This window comes from Gaeumannomyces tritici, assembly GCF_000145635.1.
Source record: "Gaeumannomyces tritici R3-111a-1 unplaced genomic scaffold supercont2.6, whole genome shotgun sequence".
NCBI lineage: Eukaryota > Fungi > Ascomycota > Sordariomycetes > Magnaporthales > Magnaporthaceae > Gaeumannomyces > Gaeumannomyces tritici.
Window position 1 is genome coordinate 1274321 of NW_008804550.1, and position 17147 is coordinate 1291467.

General features: G+C 37.2%; 5 protein-coding genes across 5 annotated transcripts; 3 read left to right on the forward strand and 2 right to left on the reverse strand.

The window, feature by feature from the left end:
- Positions 1-508: 508 nt before the first annotated feature.
- GGTG_10809 (hypothetical protein) lies at positions 509-1991 on the forward strand (the record flags this gene model as incomplete). Its single annotated transcript, XM_009228685.1, has 3 exons — positions 509-664; positions 951-1071; positions 1669-1991. The coding sequence occupies 3 exons, from the start codon at positions 509-511 to the stop codon at positions 1989-1991; spliced, it is 600 nt and encodes a 199-aa protein (XP_009226949.1).
- Positions 1992-7111: 5120 nt separating this feature from the next.
- GGTG_10810 (hypothetical protein) lies at positions 7112-8587 on the forward strand (the record flags this gene model as incomplete). Its single annotated transcript, XM_009228686.1, has 5 exons — positions 7112-7280; positions 7555-7684; positions 7822-7880; positions 7986-8081; positions 8208-8587. 5 exons carry the CDS (start codon positions 7112-7114, stop codon positions 8585-8587), a joined length of 834 nt encoding a protein of 277 aa, XP_009226950.1.
- A 206-nt stretch (positions 8588-8793) lies between these two features.
- Positions 8794-10448, reverse strand: GGTG_10811 (hypothetical protein; the record flags this gene model as incomplete). Its single annotated transcript, XM_009228687.1, has 5 exons — positions 8794-8827; positions 8990-9081; positions 9610-9687; positions 9812-9830; positions 10381-10448. The coding sequence occupies 5 exons, from the start codon at positions 10446-10448 to the stop codon at positions 8794-8796; spliced, it is 291 nt and encodes a 96-aa protein (XP_009226951.1).
- A 3580-nt stretch (positions 10449-14028) lies between these two features.
- GGTG_10812 (hypothetical protein) lies at positions 14029-14870 on the forward strand (the record flags this gene model as incomplete). Its single annotated transcript, XM_009228688.1, has 3 exons — positions 14029-14078; positions 14314-14334; positions 14786-14870. The coding sequence occupies 3 exons, from the start codon at positions 14029-14031 to the stop codon at positions 14868-14870; spliced, it is 156 nt and encodes a 51-aa protein (XP_009226952.1).
- Positions 14871-15632: 762 nt separating this feature from the next.
- GGTG_10813 (hypothetical protein) lies at positions 15633-15953 on the reverse strand (the record flags this gene model as incomplete). The annotated part of the gene is made up of 1 exon (XM_009228689.1): positions 15633-15953. A coding segment is annotated over one exon (321 nt), but the record flags the coding sequence as incomplete, so codon positions are not given.
- Between the last annotated feature and the right edge of the window lie 1194 nt (positions 15954-17147).

The window sequence follows — 17147 nt, forward strand, 5'->3', positions numbered from 1 at the left end:
GGCTTCTCGGTGCGCGTCAAGGAGGTCATCAAGGACGTGAGGCCGACAGCCATGGAATGGATGGCGGGAAAAGGTGGAAGCAGCATCATCTTATCTAACCATGTCAAATTACGGCCTGCAAACTCATCGAGGCTCATGGAAATATCTGATTCAGATGTACATAAAAAGCCACGCAAAATGCTAGGAGCATCAACTCCGAAAATGGTGGCAGGAAAAAGAAACTTTGGACTCGTCTTTAGGTGGATGTGAAGTAGGTGGCACATCTGTCGTCGACATGACGAGGCGCATACATACTCCAAGCCGCAGCAGCCAGAGATAGCAACGCGTATGCATATATTGCTTCTTATTTTTGTCTCTTTGTTATCTGGCTGGCTGCCTCGGGTGTACTGGCCCGAGGTTCGAGGCATACCCTTATCAAGCAACCGTCCACTTTCGGAACATGCATTTCATGGAGAACCAGGGCATCTCGGCGAGTGTATCCCCAGCTGTGCCGCCGCGGGGTGGCACCATGGCCAGGATCTTAGTAAAAATGGAAACATGTTATCGGATTGGCGCCGGACCTGGCCGGGATGGAGGTCTCGTCGGGACTTTATTCCTTTTTCTGCTTATCCAAGCTGCGGCTGCTCGAACAGGCATCGAGAGAGATAGAATGCTGGGAAGCCTGGTATTGGCCGGCGAATGGCCGATCGGAAGCGCTGGTCGAGCCATCATTGGAGAGAAAACAAGCGAAAAAGGGGTCCTTGCAGATTCTGGGTTGCAGATTCTGCAAGCGGCTTGCATGTGAAAGCCAAAAGCTCTCCTGGGCTTTTAGGCGCAGTGGGCCCGCTGGCTGCGAATTAGTGGGGCCTAGCTGTGGTTCGAGGAGGGGTTTCTCTCCGTCCGAGCTTGGACTGCCGGAAATACGAGGCGGCAACTCCAACACCGCATCATCCATGTTTGCGTGGCTGCAGGTTGTTGTTGAGATCCAGCCGTGGCGTGGCGTGACGGATCGCCACAGCCGCCGTGCATCTGTCTGGTACTTGCTGTACAGACCGACCCTCACTCCCAAATCCAACAGCGGTAAGCGTCACAGTAAGCGTCACAAAGGAACCGTGTCGCAACGACGGGAGCCCGGCTCGAGAGTTTGGAGCTAGGGGGTTGCACCATCAAAGGGCAGTAGGGGTGGGAGCGCGCTGGTGCATCTCCGTCTCCCTCGAATGCCGCCGGTGCCGACAACACAGCAGATTTTAATTCCCCCCCTGCCACCTGCGTAGCCCCCCTGGTCCATCTAGAACAAGCCGTCTGGGCGTCCAGATCCGCCGAACCGCGGACGGGAGCTCCTGTTAGTGACGTCATGGTATTTCCTGGGAGATGAAGCTCGTGCGAAGTCGGCAGGGCTAGTGACGAGCTCTCAGCCAAGATGGCAGCGTGTGGTTGATATCACCGGTGCAGGCGGCTCCAAGCGGCGTTGCTTAGTGGCTTGTTGACGACGACGGGAAGGGTCGCACCGCATGAAAAAAAAATGATCCCCATAAATGTTTTTCCCTTAACAAACCTTAGGAACAAAACATTACAACAAACCCAATTCAATCAATTCGCAATGCCTACGCACCTTAACACGCCCAAAAAAGCACGTATCCAAGCCGCTGTTAATTATCTTGATTCCTACTTAATTTTTTATTAAAAAAGCGATATTTTTCGACGCGAAGGGGTTACTAAAGCTACCGGTTGGAAGATCTTACGCGAAAACCGCGCCTAAAATGCTCGCACTTACTACAACCAACCCGCAGGCGAATTCCGAAGCTGGAAAAAGCTTTTTTTCTAAAAAAATTGTTAGGAGCACGGGCGAAACCGCCCGGCAGAAAGCGGGGAGCGTCAAATGCACGGGCAAAACCGCCCGGCAAAAAAGGAAAAAGGGGGCGCTGGCAGCCAGCCGGGCACGGACCCCCCGGGAACATGCCGGCAAGTTACCAATGTTGCGGCCAAAGCATAACGGCAAAATTAAAAAATAAAGTAAAATTTAAATTGCACGAAAGCGCATGGAACGCAAAAAATTTATAAAACCAACCCCGCATGCCCGAAAAGGCACGAAAAAAAAGGGGGTTAAAAAAAGAATAATTTTTGTTAGCAATAGCACTTTTGGTAAAAAATTTACGGAAGTTTAACAAAAAAAATACCGTATCCGGCCCGTAACCCGGTAATTACCCGCTTTTGCATTAATTAACCCTTAACATATTATTCCTTTTTTTATACCTTTTTTATTTAAAAAGCAAGCCCGGGTAATTACCGGAAAGGATTAAACAAATTTAAAAAAGGCATTTGTAATTTTGCACCGCTTACAATAACGCTTAACGCTACGTTAAATACGTTGGAAAGGGCCGTTAAGCTACCGGAACAAAACACCAAAAAAACCCCGCAAATTCCCAATAACCTCGAAAACCTTTCCGTAAAAAAGCTGCAAAAAATAAACGACGCGCTAAAAGCCCAAAGCAAACGCGCTTGTTTAATTTAAAAAATCCAAAACAAAAGGTTAAAGCATGCGCATAAAAGCTTAAATAAAAATAAAAAAATACTTTTAAACAACGAAAAGGTTTTACCTAAAGCAAAATTACTTTTAAACCTTTTATGCTTAAAAAATCGGTAATTTGGCAAAATATTGCCCATTACATTAATAATTACAAATTTATTTTCGAAAACGAAAAGGAACGTTACGGTAAAAACCGTATAAAAATTTAAATAACTTTTAGCACTTTTAATTATCGGCAATAAATATAATGGACAAAATACAAGCAAATGCATTATTTAAATACCGGGGTATTGCTTATTTAAACCGATTTTTTGCAATAATTTTAAATAAAATTAAAAACCCCCAATTTGCAAATGTAATTAATAATTAAAAAGCTCGCGGGGAATACCGTTATTAAGCAAAAAGATTACAAATCGTTTAAAGCGTTCCGGATTTGCTAAAATTTAGTAAAAAACGACCTTCCCGAATTAGCACCCAAATAAACAAAAATAACATTGCTTTTTAACCGGCTCCGCCCCAAAATCCAAAAACGGGTAATATTTAAAAGCTTTCTTTATATTATGGAAAAATTGCAAGCCAAAGCCTTTAAAGCAAAAATAATATTGGAACCGCATAAAGGAACCCCAAAGGATACAAATGTTTTAACCCTTAAAAAACCGGTTACTTACTTTAAATACGGGCAATTAAGTTACATCGTTGCAGCATGCAAAATACGAACGAACAACCCGGAAACCCTATCGGCCCCAACAATTACATAAAAGGCAAAAAAGAAAAAGCCCGAAATACGGTATTACGGGTATGGGGAATTGGGCTATATCCGGCCGGCGTGCCCCAAAAAAAGCAAAATATCCTTACCCAATTTAATACCGCTATTTAGCCGTTTAAATACCGGGGCTTAAAAGTGCGCCCCGGCGGTTAAAACGCGCTAAAAAACCAAAATGTATTTACGGATTAACGGTTGCCGGGTAAAATTAAAAGCGCTGGTTAACAATAAAAGCAACATTAACTTATTGTACAACCGTTTTTTGGTAAAAGCAAAAAAAATACCGATGCCAAACGAAAGCTACCTGGCGTGGCTCGATACCAAAAAACGCATGCTTACGCTAAAGGTAAAGAAATACAAAATTTGGGTAACGGATAGTTAAAAAGTAACCTGAAAGTTAATAGTATTTTACGTAATGGTGCCCCGGGCCGGGTACAACATTACGTTAAGCATGCTTTAGCTTTAGCAAAAAAACATTAAAATCCGGTTTAAAAATATAAAATAAAAGTTCCTGGTAATTACCAAAAAGGTTAAAGTAATTTCGTTAGAAATAGCTAAAAAATTAATTTAATTGGAACAAGCAATAACCGTACTAACGGTTATACGCCCGGAAACCCTGGAAAACCCCGGGGGCGGGCTAAAAGCTTTTCCGGAATAAATTAAAAAAATAATTACAAAACATGCGCAACTTTATAAATTAAACCCTTTGCTAAAATATACAAATTAAAACCACGCAATTAAATTAAAAAAAAAACAATGCCGCTTTACGAAAGCATTTATCCTTTATCCAAAAAGGAATTAAAAACTTTCCGGGGGTACTTTAACAAAGCCATAACAAAAGGTTGGATTTGGCATTTAACTAGCCCCGCTAACGCTAAAATCCTATTCGTTTTAAAAAAGGACGGGAAGCTTTGCCTTTATATTAATTATTGGGGTTTTAACAAAATTACCAAAAAAAACCGGTTAACATTCCCGCTAATTTACAAAATACTTAACCGGGTATTTAAAAGCCAATACTTTATTAAGTTGGATTTAAAAAACGTTTATTACAAAATACGGATCCGATAAGGAAACGAGTAAAAAATTGCTTTCCGTTGCAAATATGGACATTACGAATACTTAATAATGCCTTTCGGTTTGGCCAACGCTTTAATAACGTTTTAAAGCTTTATTAATATAGCGTTTAGGAAATTAATTAATAGCAATTGCATCGTATATTTAAATAACATTTTTATTTTTTCGAAAATACAAAAAAAGCACCGCAAGGCAATAAAAACGGTGCTAAAACGATTTAAACGGTTTAAATTTTACGTTAGCCCGGCCAAATGCGAATTCGAAGCAAACAGTATTAATTTTTTAGGGTTTAAAATAACCAAATTCGGGGTCGAAATTTTGCCAAATAAAGTTATTGCAATTTTAAAGTAAAGGATACCGGAAAGCGTTAAAAATATTCAAATATTTTTGGGCTTTACGGGGTATTATTGGAAATTCGTAAAAAGTTACGCGAAAATTATTATGCTTTTAACGAACTTTTTTAGCAAAAATACCGTATTTTACTTAAAAAATGTTGCGAAAAAAGCTTTTTACAAATTAAAGCTGCTATTTACGAAAGCTTTGGTATTGGTACATTTTAACCTTTCGAAATCGTTGTGCGTACGGATTAACGTTTCGGCTTTTGCGATAAAAGCGGTACTATTGCAATTACAAAACGGCCGGTAATACTTAATGGCTTACATATCGAAAAAATTGCAATAAAAAAAGCTGCGTTATGCAATTTTTAATTTAAAGCTATTAGCAATCGTAAAAGCTTTCGAAAAGTAACGGCATTATTTAATTTATTTATAAAAAATTATTAAAATAATTACCAATTATTTAAACCATACCCATATTTTAACAAAGGAAAAAGTAACAAAGCGCCAAACAAAATAATTTAAAAATTTAACAAAGTATAACTTTACGATTAAATGGAAACCAAAATACCGGAACCCCGCGGATAATTTGTTAAAACGTTTTTAAAACATACCCGTAAACGGGAAAGCTAACAAGGTAAAAAAGGAATTCCGAAGCGATTTGCTAGCCAAATTCCAAAAAATAGCTTACGTAAAAACAACCATTACTAAAAAGGATACCAAAATAATACTAAAGCGCATTTTTAAAGCATAAGCAAAAAACGATTTCGTTTAAAGCGGTACCTGGAAAAGCAAGCCTAACGTTTAAAAAATTAACAACGGTTTGCTTAAGCACAAAAAAAAAATTTAAATTCCAAATTTAGCGCTATTGCAATGGGCAATGCTTTAAAAATAATACAATAACCCAACGGGGGGTTACAAAAGCATGGCCAAAATTTTAAAAAAATTTAAACGGCAATTTAAATGGTTGGGTATGGTTAAAAACGTACGCAAATACGTGCGAACGTATTAAATATATTAATAAATAAAGCCAAAAATACAAACATTTTACGGGTTTTTAATACCGTTGCCCGTACCAAACCGCCCGGAACAAAAGCTATCGATAAATTTTATCGGAAAATTTTTAATATCGGTAAATGGAACCGGCAAAAAGCGCAACGCAATATTGGTAATGGTTAACCGGTTTACCAAATATAGCTTTTTTATTTTAACGTTTACGAAATTAACCAATAAAAAATTGGGGAACCTTTTGTTTGCATACGTTTAAAAGCTATTAAAAACGCCCAAAAAGATTGTATCGAACCGGAACAAATTATTTACAAACGGGTTTTAAATAACCTTTGCCAAATACTTAAAAGTTAAAAAAAAGCTATCGATAGCATACCACTTTTAAACCAACGGGCAAACGGAACGAACAAACCAGGCAATAAAGCATTACTTTCGGTGCTTTTATTGCAAAAGGCAAAACGATTAAGCGTTGCTATTGCATTTAATAACGTAAGTGCACAATACGAACGTGCATTTGGGGTTGCAAAAAACCCCGGCGTTTTTGCTAATAAGGTTTTACCTACGAAAGCTTTATAACTTTTAAATAATTAAAAAAAAACTTTCGGTAACGGCCAAAATTAAAGCGGGGGCTTTAAAAGCAATTAGGAAGCAAGCCAAAAAATTGTTAAAAAAAGCAAATAATACGTACAAAAAGTACTATAACAAAAGCAAAACCCCGGTGCTTTTCGGGGTAAGCAATTAAGTATTACTAAATACGGCAAATATTAAAATAAAAAAGCCGTTAAAAAAGCTATTAAATAAATGGTTAAAACCCTTTTAAATTTTAAAAATAATTAAATTAGCCGGTTTAGCGTTCCGGTTAAAGCTTCCGGTAAATTACCGGATACATAACGTATTTCCGGCAAATTTATTGCAAGCATTTAAAAAAAGGCCCGGCAAAAAACCAAAAAATAAAAAACCAAAAATTAAAAAAAAAAAAAAGATCGTTTCGAAATAAAAGCTTTATTAAAATATAAAAAGCTTTTGCGGAAACGAAAATACCTAGTTAAATAAATAAATTACAACGAATTGGAAAATTTGTAAATTTTAAAAAAGAATATTACAAAAAAAATTGTTTAAACGTATAAAGCAAGCTTATTAAAAGCAAGCTTACAAAATAAGGAAAATACCGGACCTTAACGGGTAAATACCCGGAAAGAACGGGGGTATTACAAAAAAGGAATAATAAAAGCTAAAAAAATGGCCTAAAAAAATGTTTTAAACGTATTAAACCGGCTAATTACCGGGAAAAAACGTAAGGAAATTTGTAAACGGTTTGTAATAACCGTAAAATATCGTACCTTATAAACAAAAAGTTAGGTAAAAACGGTATAGTACGGGGAACGCCCTAAATTAATGGTGCAATATATTTAAATCCCGAAAAACATGCAAGGTATAGCATACCTTAAAAAGCCCGTAAAGGGCATGCTTAACGCAATACGCCAAAGCAATTACCGCATTTTAAACGTACGTTATAGTAAAAAATATTATTACTTGCCCGGAAAGGAAATAGAAAAACCTTTAAATAATATGGCGAACGGGCTTAAGCGTTCGGGTAGCGGCAAATGCATATCGGCGGTATTTAAACCCATTAAAAGGGCAAAAAAAAAGCATTTTAAAATTATTTATTAACGCATTAAAGCTTAATTGGTAAATATGGATACCGGGATTTCGCAATGTTGCAAAAGCAATATAACGAAAGGAAATTATAATTTTAGCTATAACAAATTAACGAAAAATTTTTAAAATTAATTACTTTTTAAAAAGGGAATACCAATAATTAATTAAAAAATATATAAAAAAAATCGATTAAATACCGTATTTAAAAGAACCAAAACTTCCGGAAACCACGTTCTTTTCGTTAACGTTACAATCGTTGCCGTTAAAATTATTAACGCCAAAAGCAGCACTTCCCGGCGCCAATACGAACGCCGCACCCTTACGGGAAGCCGCGCGGCTGTAAGTTTGGGTATTTAAATGCGCCGCAATTGTAACAAAATTAACGGCAATGTTATTAAAAAAAACAACCACACTTTTTTTAAAACGCTTAAAAAACGCTTTTATTTTATTAAAAAAGTTATTAATGCTAACCGAAGCTTAAATTTACTTTTTCGTTTAAACGGCAATGGCGTAAAATTATTAAAAAATGTTTTGGGTAGCTTTTAATATTGTAACGCTAATAGTTTTGCGCTGGATGCGCTTTTAAATAACGGCTTAACGTTTGTAACGCGCAAATTATTCGGTTAATATAGTATAAAAGGATTTGGCTTTTTAAATGGTTTTGCGGGCGCGAAATTGGATTTTAATAAGCTTTTCGAAAAGTTCCGGTATTGCTTTAAAAAACCGCTTGTATACGGTATTTAAAATTTTATAAAGGTTTTGGGCCATTTCTTAAAATTATTTAAAAAATTTAACGCAAGCTTTATTGCTAACTACGTTTTTGCAATAAATATATTTAAAGGATTTCGTACAATTATTAAAGCATATCGGTATACGGGGGTTAACGGTATAATTTTAATATACTTAACAACCAAAATAACGGTTACAAAATACCGTACGCTCCGTATAATTGTTTTTAAAAAGGGGCAAATAAATAAAATTCCAATTATTGCTTTATTGGAAATTAATAACTTTTTGCAACGGAAATGCGTTGCGAATATTTATGTAAAGCAAGGAAAAAGCAATGTCCGTTTCGGGGGTAAATCCATTAAAATCGAAAGCGTTGCGGCGGCGTTCGTCGCGCGCTTTACGCTTTTTTTCGGCGAAGGTTTTTTTGTTGCGGCGGTTAAAGCCCGCCGGGGGGTTACCGGCAAAACGTTTGCAAGAATTTTAAAAGGTTACAAACGCAAAAGGGCCCGATAAACCCGCGGTATTTAAAGGGCTTACCGGAAGGTTACCGGTAAAGCAATTGTTAAGGATTTAAAGGATTAAAAGCTTCGGCAAATCCAAATCCGGGTTTAATTAAACCATAATAGCTAAAAAAGATACCAAAAGGTTGTTAAAAAAGGTTAACGGGCCGGTTGGAACCGAAAAACCTAAAGCGGATACTTAAAAGAACATTACTTTTTTTACATAATTAAATACAAAAAATAACATTTATAGCTACCGGTTAAATTTAAATATTTAAAAAAAGCAATTAAATATTAATTATTTACGGTTACAATCGTTAAAATTGTTGGAATAATTGTTAAATGCACAAAAAGGAAAAAAAAAGGGTTCGTAATTTCGAACGGAAAAAAAAGCCTTTTATATGCTGGTACGGACCCATTTTTTCGAATGTTATAAAGCTTTACAACCGGTTTCCCCAAACGTTGCCGGGCATTAAAGCGGTTTAACGGGATACCGTAAGCTACCGGCTATTTACGGGGTTGCACGCGCGGTACAAACGGTTTGGAATAAGCCGTATCGGGAAAAGGCAATATATTAAAAGCACGGGCAAAACCGCCCGTTAAAAAGCGGAAAGCGTTAAATGTACGGGCGAAACCGCCCGGCAAAAAAAAAAAAAGGGGCGCTAGCAACCAACCGGGCACAAACCCCCCGGAAATATGCCAATAAATTACCGGTATCGCGGCCAAAGCATAACGGCAAAGTTAAAAAATAAAGTAAAGTTTAAATTGTACGAAAGCGCATGGAGCGCGAAAGATTTATAAAACCAACCCCGCGTGCCCGAAAGGGCACGAAAAAGGGGGGGGTTAAAAAAAAACAATTTTTGTTAGCGATAGCACTTTTGGTAGGAGATTTACGGAAGCTTAACAAAAGAAACACTGCATCCGGCCCGTAACCCGGTAACTACCCGCCTTTGCACCGATTAACCCCTAACAAAAATATATTAATAAAATAAAAGCGGTGATTATAAAGAACGGGTACAACGGGCGTATACTTACTTGGGCCCAATTTCCTGCTGCAGCTAGCTTTAATATACAAGCTTTTATCCCAACGATTTGAAAAGCCATGAAAACGCGCTAATTTCGAAGTTGCCTTTTATGCTAACGTTACTTCATATCCTTTTAAGCGAAAGTTAAAAAGGTTAAATGCGCGCGCCAAATGCTTAAAAAGTACGGCCAAAAAAAGATTGGTACTACGTACGTTTTTCCAACGAAATACACTTTGGATGGGGTTTTAGGAGTTGCGTTTGTATGTTACGCCGGCTTTGGGAATAGGATTGCCCGGATTGTATTGTTAGGGGTTAATCGGTGCAAAGGCGGGTGGTTACCGGGTTACGGGCCGGATGCGGTGTTTTTTTGTTAAGCTTCCGTAAATCTCTTACCAAAAGTGCTATCGCCAATAAAAATTGTTCCTTTTTTAATTTCCCCTTTTTTCGTACCCTTTCGAGCACCCGGGGTCGGTCCTTTAAATCTTTCGCGTTTTAAACGCTTTCGTGCAATTTAAGCTTTACTTTATTTTTTAACTTTGCCATTATGCTTTGGCCGCAATACCGGTAATTTGCCGGTATATCCCCGGGGGGTTTGTGCCCGGCTAATTGCTAGCGCCCTTTTTTTCCTTTTTTGCCGGGCGGTTTTGCCCGTGCATTTAACGCTCCCCGCTTTTTGCCGGGCGGTTTTGCCCGTGCTTTTAATATATTGCCCCTTTCCGATACGGCTTGTCCCAAGCCGTTTATGCCGCGCGTGCGACCCCGTAAGTAGCCGGTAGCTTACGGTATCCCGCTAAACCGCTTTAATGCCCGGCAACGCTTGGGGAAACCGGTTATAAAGCTTTGTAGCATTTGGAAAAGTAAGTCCGTACCGGCATATAAAAGGCTTTTTTTCCCGCTCGAAGCTACGAACCCTTTTTCTTTTTTTTTATGCATTTAACAACCATTTTAACAATTTTAACGATTGTAACCGTAAGTAATCGGTATTTGGCCGCTCTTTTTAAATATTTGGACTTAATTGGTAGCTATAAATGTTATCCTTTGTACCCGATTACGTAAAAAAAGTAGTATTCTTTTAAGTATCCGCTTCGGGTTTTTCGGTCCTAGCCGGCCCGTTAGCCCTTTTTAACGACCCCCCGGTATTTTCTTTAGCTATCGTAATTTAATCGGATTCGGATTTGGTTTTACCGAAGCCTTTAATCCTTTAAATCCTTAACGATCGCTTTGCCGGTAACCTTTCGGTAAGCCTTTTAAATATCGCGGGTTTATCGGGCCTTTTTGCGCTTGCAACTTTTTAAAATTCCCGCAAACGTTTTGCCGGTAACCCCCCGGCGGGCTTTAGCCGCCGCGGCAAAAAAAATTTTCGCCGAAAAGAAGCGTAAAGCGCGCAACGAGCGCCGCCGCAACGCTTTCGATTTTAATAAACCTGCCCCCGAAACGGACATTACTTTTTTTTCGCTTTATATAAATATCCGCAACGCGTTCCCGTTGCGGGAAATTATCGATTTCCAATAAAGCGATAATTAAAACTTTATTTATTTGCCCTTTTTTAAAAACAATTATACGAAACGTGCGGTATTTTGTAGCCGCTATTTTGGTCGTTAAGCATATTAAAATTATGCCATCAACCCCCGTATACCGATATGTTCCGATAACTATACGGGGTTTTTTAAATGTATTTATTGCAAAAACGTAATCGGTAATAAAGCTTGCGTTAAGCTTTTCGAATAATTTTAAAAAATGGTTTAAAACCTTTACAAAATTTTAAATACCGTTTACAAACGGTTGCCCAAAACGATACCGAAGCTTTTCGAAAAGCTTATTAAAGCCCAATTTCGCGCCCGCAAGGCTATCCAAAAGGTTAAATCCTTTTATACCATATTGGCCGAACAATTTGCGCGCTACGAACGTTAAACCGTTATTTAAAAGCGCATCCAGCGCAAAACTACTAGCGCTGCGATATTAAAAGTTACCCAAAACATTTTTTAATAGCTTTACGCTATCGCCGTTTAAACGAAAAAGCAAATTTAAGCTTTGGCTAGCATCGGTAATTCCTTTAACGAAATAAAAGCATTTTTTAAGCGTTTCGAAAAAAATATAGTTGCTTTTTTTAATAACATTGCCGTTAGCTTTGCTACAATTACGGCGCATTTGGATATTTAAGCTTATAACCGCGCGGTTTTTCGTAAAGGTGCAGCGTTCGTATTGGCGCCGGGAAGTGCCGCTTTTGGCGCCGACGACTTTAGCGGCAACAATTATAGCGCTAGCAAAAAAAACGTAATTTCCAAAGGTTTTGGTTTTTTTGGATACGGCATTTAATCGATTTTTTTTACATATTTTCCTAATTAATTATTGGTATTCCCTTTTTAAAAAGTGGTTAATTTTAAATTTTTTTCGTTAATTTGTTATAGCTAAAATTATAATTTCCTTTCGTTATATTGCTTTTGCAACATTGCGAAATTCCGGTATTTATATTTACCAGCTAGGTTTTAATGCCCCAATAAATAATTTTAAAATGCTTTTTTTTTGCTTTTTAATAAATTTAAATACCGCCGACATGTATTTACCGCTACCCAAACGTTTAGGCCCGTTTGCCGTATTATTCGGAAATTTTTTTACCTTTTTTCCGGGCAAGCAATGGTATTTTTTATTACGACGTACGTTTAAAATGCGGTAATTGCTTTGGCGTATTGCGCTAAGCATGCCCTTTACGGGCTTTCCGAAATATATTATACTTTGCATGTCCTTCGGAATTTAAATATATCGCATTATTAATTTAAGGCGTTTTTCGTACTATACCGTCCCCATTTAATTTTTTATTTATAAGGTACGATATTTTACGGCTATTACAAACCGTTTACGGGTTTTTTTACGTTTTTCCCCGGTAGCTAGCCGGTTCGGCACGTTAAAACATTCCTTTGGGCCATTTTTTTAACCTTTATTACTCTTTTCTTATAATACCCCCGTCCTTTCCGGGTATTTACCCGTTAAGGTTCGGTATTTTCCTTATTTTATAAATTCGCTTCCAATAAGCTTGCTTTATACGCTTAAATAATTTTTTTCGTAATATCCCTTTTTGGAATTTACAAATTTTCCAATTCGTTGTAATTTATCCATTTAACTAAATATTTTCGTTTTCGCAAAGGCCCTTTATATTTTAACAAAGCTTTTATTTCGAAACAATCCTTTTTTTTTTTCGATTTTTGGTTTTTTATTTTTTGGTTTTTTGCCGGGCTTTTTTTTAAACGTTTGCAACAAATTTGCCGGAAATACGTTGTATATCCGGTAATTTACCGGAAGCTTTAACCGGAACGCTAAACCGGTTAACCCAATTATTTTTAAAATTTGGAAAGGTCCTAACCATTTGTTCGATAGCTTTTTTAACGGCTTTTTTATTTTAATGTTCGCCGTACTTAATAATACCCAATCGTTTACCCCGAAAAGCACCGGGGTCCTGCTTTTATTATAGTACTTTTTGTACATATTATTCGCTTTTTTTAACAATTTTTTGGCTTGTTTCCTAATTGCTTCCAAGGCCCCCGCCCTAACCTTAACCGTTATTAAAGGTTTTTTTTTAACCATTTAAAGGTTATAAAGTTTTCGTAAGTAAAACCTTATTAATAAAAACGCCGGGGTTTTTTGCAACCCCAAATGCACGCTTGTATTATGCACTTACGCTGCTAAATGCAATAACAACGCCCAATCGTTTTGCTTTTCGTAACAAAAATACCGGAAGTAATGCTTTATTGTTTGGTTCGTTCGTTCCGTTTACCCGTCGGTTTAAAAATGGTATGCTATCGATAACCTTTTTGCAACCCCTAAATGTCCGGCAAAGGTTGTCCAAAACCCGTTTGTAAATAATTTGTTCCGGTTTAATATAATCTTTTCGGGCGTTTTTAATAGCCCTTAAACGTATGCAAATAAAAAGTTCCCCAATTTTTTATTGGTTAATTTCGTAAACGTTGGGATAAAAAAGCTATATTTGGTAAACCGGTTAACCATTACCAATATTGCGTTGCGCTTTTTGCCGGTTCCATTTACTAACGTTAAAAACTTTCCGATAAAATCCATCGATAACTTTTGTCCCAAACGGTTTGGTACGGGCAAAAATGCTAATAGCCCGTAAAATGCTTATATTTTTAATTTCGTTTGCTGGTATATTTAATACGTCCGTACGTATTTGCGTACGTTTTTAGCTATACCCGGCCATTTAAATTGCCGTTTAAGCTTTTTTAAAATTTTGGCCATGCTTTTGTAACCCCCCGTTAGGCTATCGTATTATTCCTAAAGCATTATCCGTTTAAACGGTATTAAATTCGAAATTTAAATTTTCCTTTTATGCTTAAGCAAACCGTTGCTAATTTCCTAAACGTTGGGCTTGTTTTTCCAAGTACCGCTTTAAATAAAATCGTTTTTTGCTTGTGCTTTAAAAATGCGCTTTAATATCGTTTTAATATCCTTTTTAATGGTGGTCGTTTTTACGTAAGCTGCTTTTCGAAATTTGGCTAGCAAATCGCTTTGGAATTTTCTTTTGCTATATTGGCTTTCCCGTTTATTGGTATATCCTAAGGACGTTTTAATAAGCCATTCGCAAAATTCCGGTATTTTGGTTTCCATTTAATCGTAAAATCGTACTTTGCTAAATTTTCGAACCATTTTATTTAACGCTTTATTACTTTTTCCTTTGTTAAAATATGGGTATAATTTAAATGGTTAGTAATTATTTTAACAATTTTTTGTAAGTAAACCAGGTAATGCCGCCATTTTTCGAAAGCTTTTACGATTGCTAGCAATTTTAAATTAAAAATTGCATAACGCAATTTTTTTTGTTGCAATTTTTTCGACATATAAGTTACCGGATGCTACCGGCCGTTTTATAGCTGCAATAGCACCGCTTTTATCGCAAAAGCCAAAGCGTTGGTCCGTACGCATAGCGATTTCGAAAGGTCGAAATGCACCAATACCGGAATTTTCGTAAATAGCAGCTTTAATTTGCAAAAAGCCTTTTTCGCAACATTTTTTAAGTAAAATACGGTATTTTTGCTAAAAAAGTCCGTTAAAAGCATAGTAATTTTCGCATAATTTTTTACGAATTTCCAATAATATCCCGTAAAGTTTAGGAATACTTGGATATTTTTAACGCTTTCCGGTATTTTTTATTTTAAAATTGCAATAATTTTGTTCGGTAGGATTTTAACCCCAAATTTGGTTATCCTAAACCCCAAAAAATCGATATTATCCGTTTTAAATTCGCATTTAGCCGGGCTAACGTAAAGCTTAAACCGTTTAAATCGCTTTAGCACCGTTTTTACTATTTCGCGGTGCTTTTCCTATATTTTCGAAAAAATAAGGATATCGTTCAAATATACGATGCAATTGTTATTAATTAATTCCCCAAACGCTATATTAATAAAGCTTTAAAATATTGCTAAAGCGTTGGCCAAATCGAAAGGCATTATTAAGTATTCGTAATGTCCATATTTGCAGCAAAAAGCAATTTTCTATTCGTTTTTTTATTAAATCCGTATTTTGTAATAAACGTTTTTTAAATCCAGCTTGGTAAAGTACTAGCTTTTAAATACCCGGTTAAATATTTCGTAAATTAACGGAAATGTTAGCCGGTTTTTTTTGGTAACCTTGTTAAAACCCCGATAATCGATACAAAAGCGGAGCTTCCCGTCCTTTTTTAAAACGAATAAAATTCCGGCGCCGGCGGGGTTAATTAAATGCCGAATCCAACCCTTTGCTATAGCTTCGTCGAAGTACCTCCGGAAGGTTTTTAATTCCTTTTTGGATAAAAAATAAATGCTTTCGTAAGGCGGTATCGTTCTTTTTTTTAATTCAATCGCGTGGTTTTAGCTTGTATATTTTGGCAAAAGGTCCGATTTATAAAGCTGCGCATGTCTTGCAACTATCCTTTTAACCCACTCCGGGAAAGCTTTTATTGTTAACCAGCGCCTTTAACTTTACCCGGCGACCGTTAATCCGTAAATACATTTCGGTTTTTTAGCGCGTCCTGGCCGCCGGGGCGCACTTTTAAGCCCCGGTGCCTAAACGGCCAAACAGCGGTGTCGAATTGGGTAGCAATATTTTGCTTTTTTTAAAGCACGCCGGCCGGATATGGCCTAGCTCCCTATACCCGTAACACCGTACTTCGGGCCTTTTCTTTTTCGCCTTTTGTATAATTGCTAAGGCCAACGGGGTTTTCGGGTTGTCCGTCCGTATTTTGCATGCTGTAGCGATATGGCCTAACTGCCCGCATTTAAAATAAATAACCGGCTTTTTAAGGGCTAGGACATTTGTATCCCCCGGGGTCCCTTTGTACGGTCCCGATATTATCTTTACTTTAAGGGCTTTGGTTTGCAATTTTTTTATAATGTAAGGAAGGCTTTTAAATGTTACCCGTTTTTGGATTTCGGGGCGAAACCGGTTAAAAAGCAATGTTATTTTTATCCATTTGGGTGCTAATTCGGAAAGGTCGTCCTTTACCAAATCCTAACGAATCCGGAACGTTTTAAACGATTTATAATCCTTTTGCTTAATAGCGATATTTTCCGCAAGCTTTTTAATCGCCAGCCATATCCGCGAATCGGGGTTTTTCGACCTTATTTAAAGTTACCGCAAAAAATCGGCCTAAATAAACGATACCCCGGTATTTAAGTAATATATTTATTTGTATTTTGTCCATTGTGCCCGTTAACGATAATCGAAAGTGCTGGAAGTTATTTAAATTTTTATACGGTCCTTACCGTAACGTTCCCCTTTGCTTTCGAAAATAAATTCGTAATTGCTAATATAATAAGCGATATTTTACCAAATTGCCGATTTTTTAAACATAAAAAGCTTAAAAGTAATTTTGCTTTACGTAAAACCTTTTCGTTGTTTAAAAATGTTTTTTTTATTTTCGTTTAAGCTTTTATGCGCATGCTTTAACCTTTTATTTTGGATTTTTTAAATTAAACGGGCGCGTTTGCTTTGGGCCTTTAGCGCGTCGTTTATTTTTTGTAGCTTTTTTACGAAAAGGTTTTTAAAGTTATTGGAAATTTGCAAAGCTTTTTTGGTATTTTGTTCCGGTGGCTTAACGGCCCCTTCCAACGTGCTTAACGTAGCGTCGGGCGTTATTATAAACGGTGCGAAATCGCAAATGCCCTTTTTAAATTTGCTCGATCCTTTTCGGTAATTACCCGGGCTTATTCTTTAAATAAAAAAGGTATAAAAAAAGGAACAATATATTAAAGGTTAATCGGTACAAAAGCGGGTAATTACCGGGTTACGGGCCAAATGCGGTATTTTTTTTGTTAAGCTTCCGTAAATTTTTTACCAAAGGTACTATCGCTAACAAAAATTGTTCCTTTTTTAACCTTCCCTTTTTTCGTACCTTTTCGGGCATTCGGGGTTGGTCCTTTAAATTTTCCGCGCTCCAAGCGCTTTCGTGCAATTTAAGCTTTACCCTATCTTTTAATTTCGCCATTATGCTTTGGCCGCGATACCGGTAGCTCGCCGGCATGTTCCCGGGGGGTCCGTGCCCGGCTGGCTGCCAGNGCCCCCTTT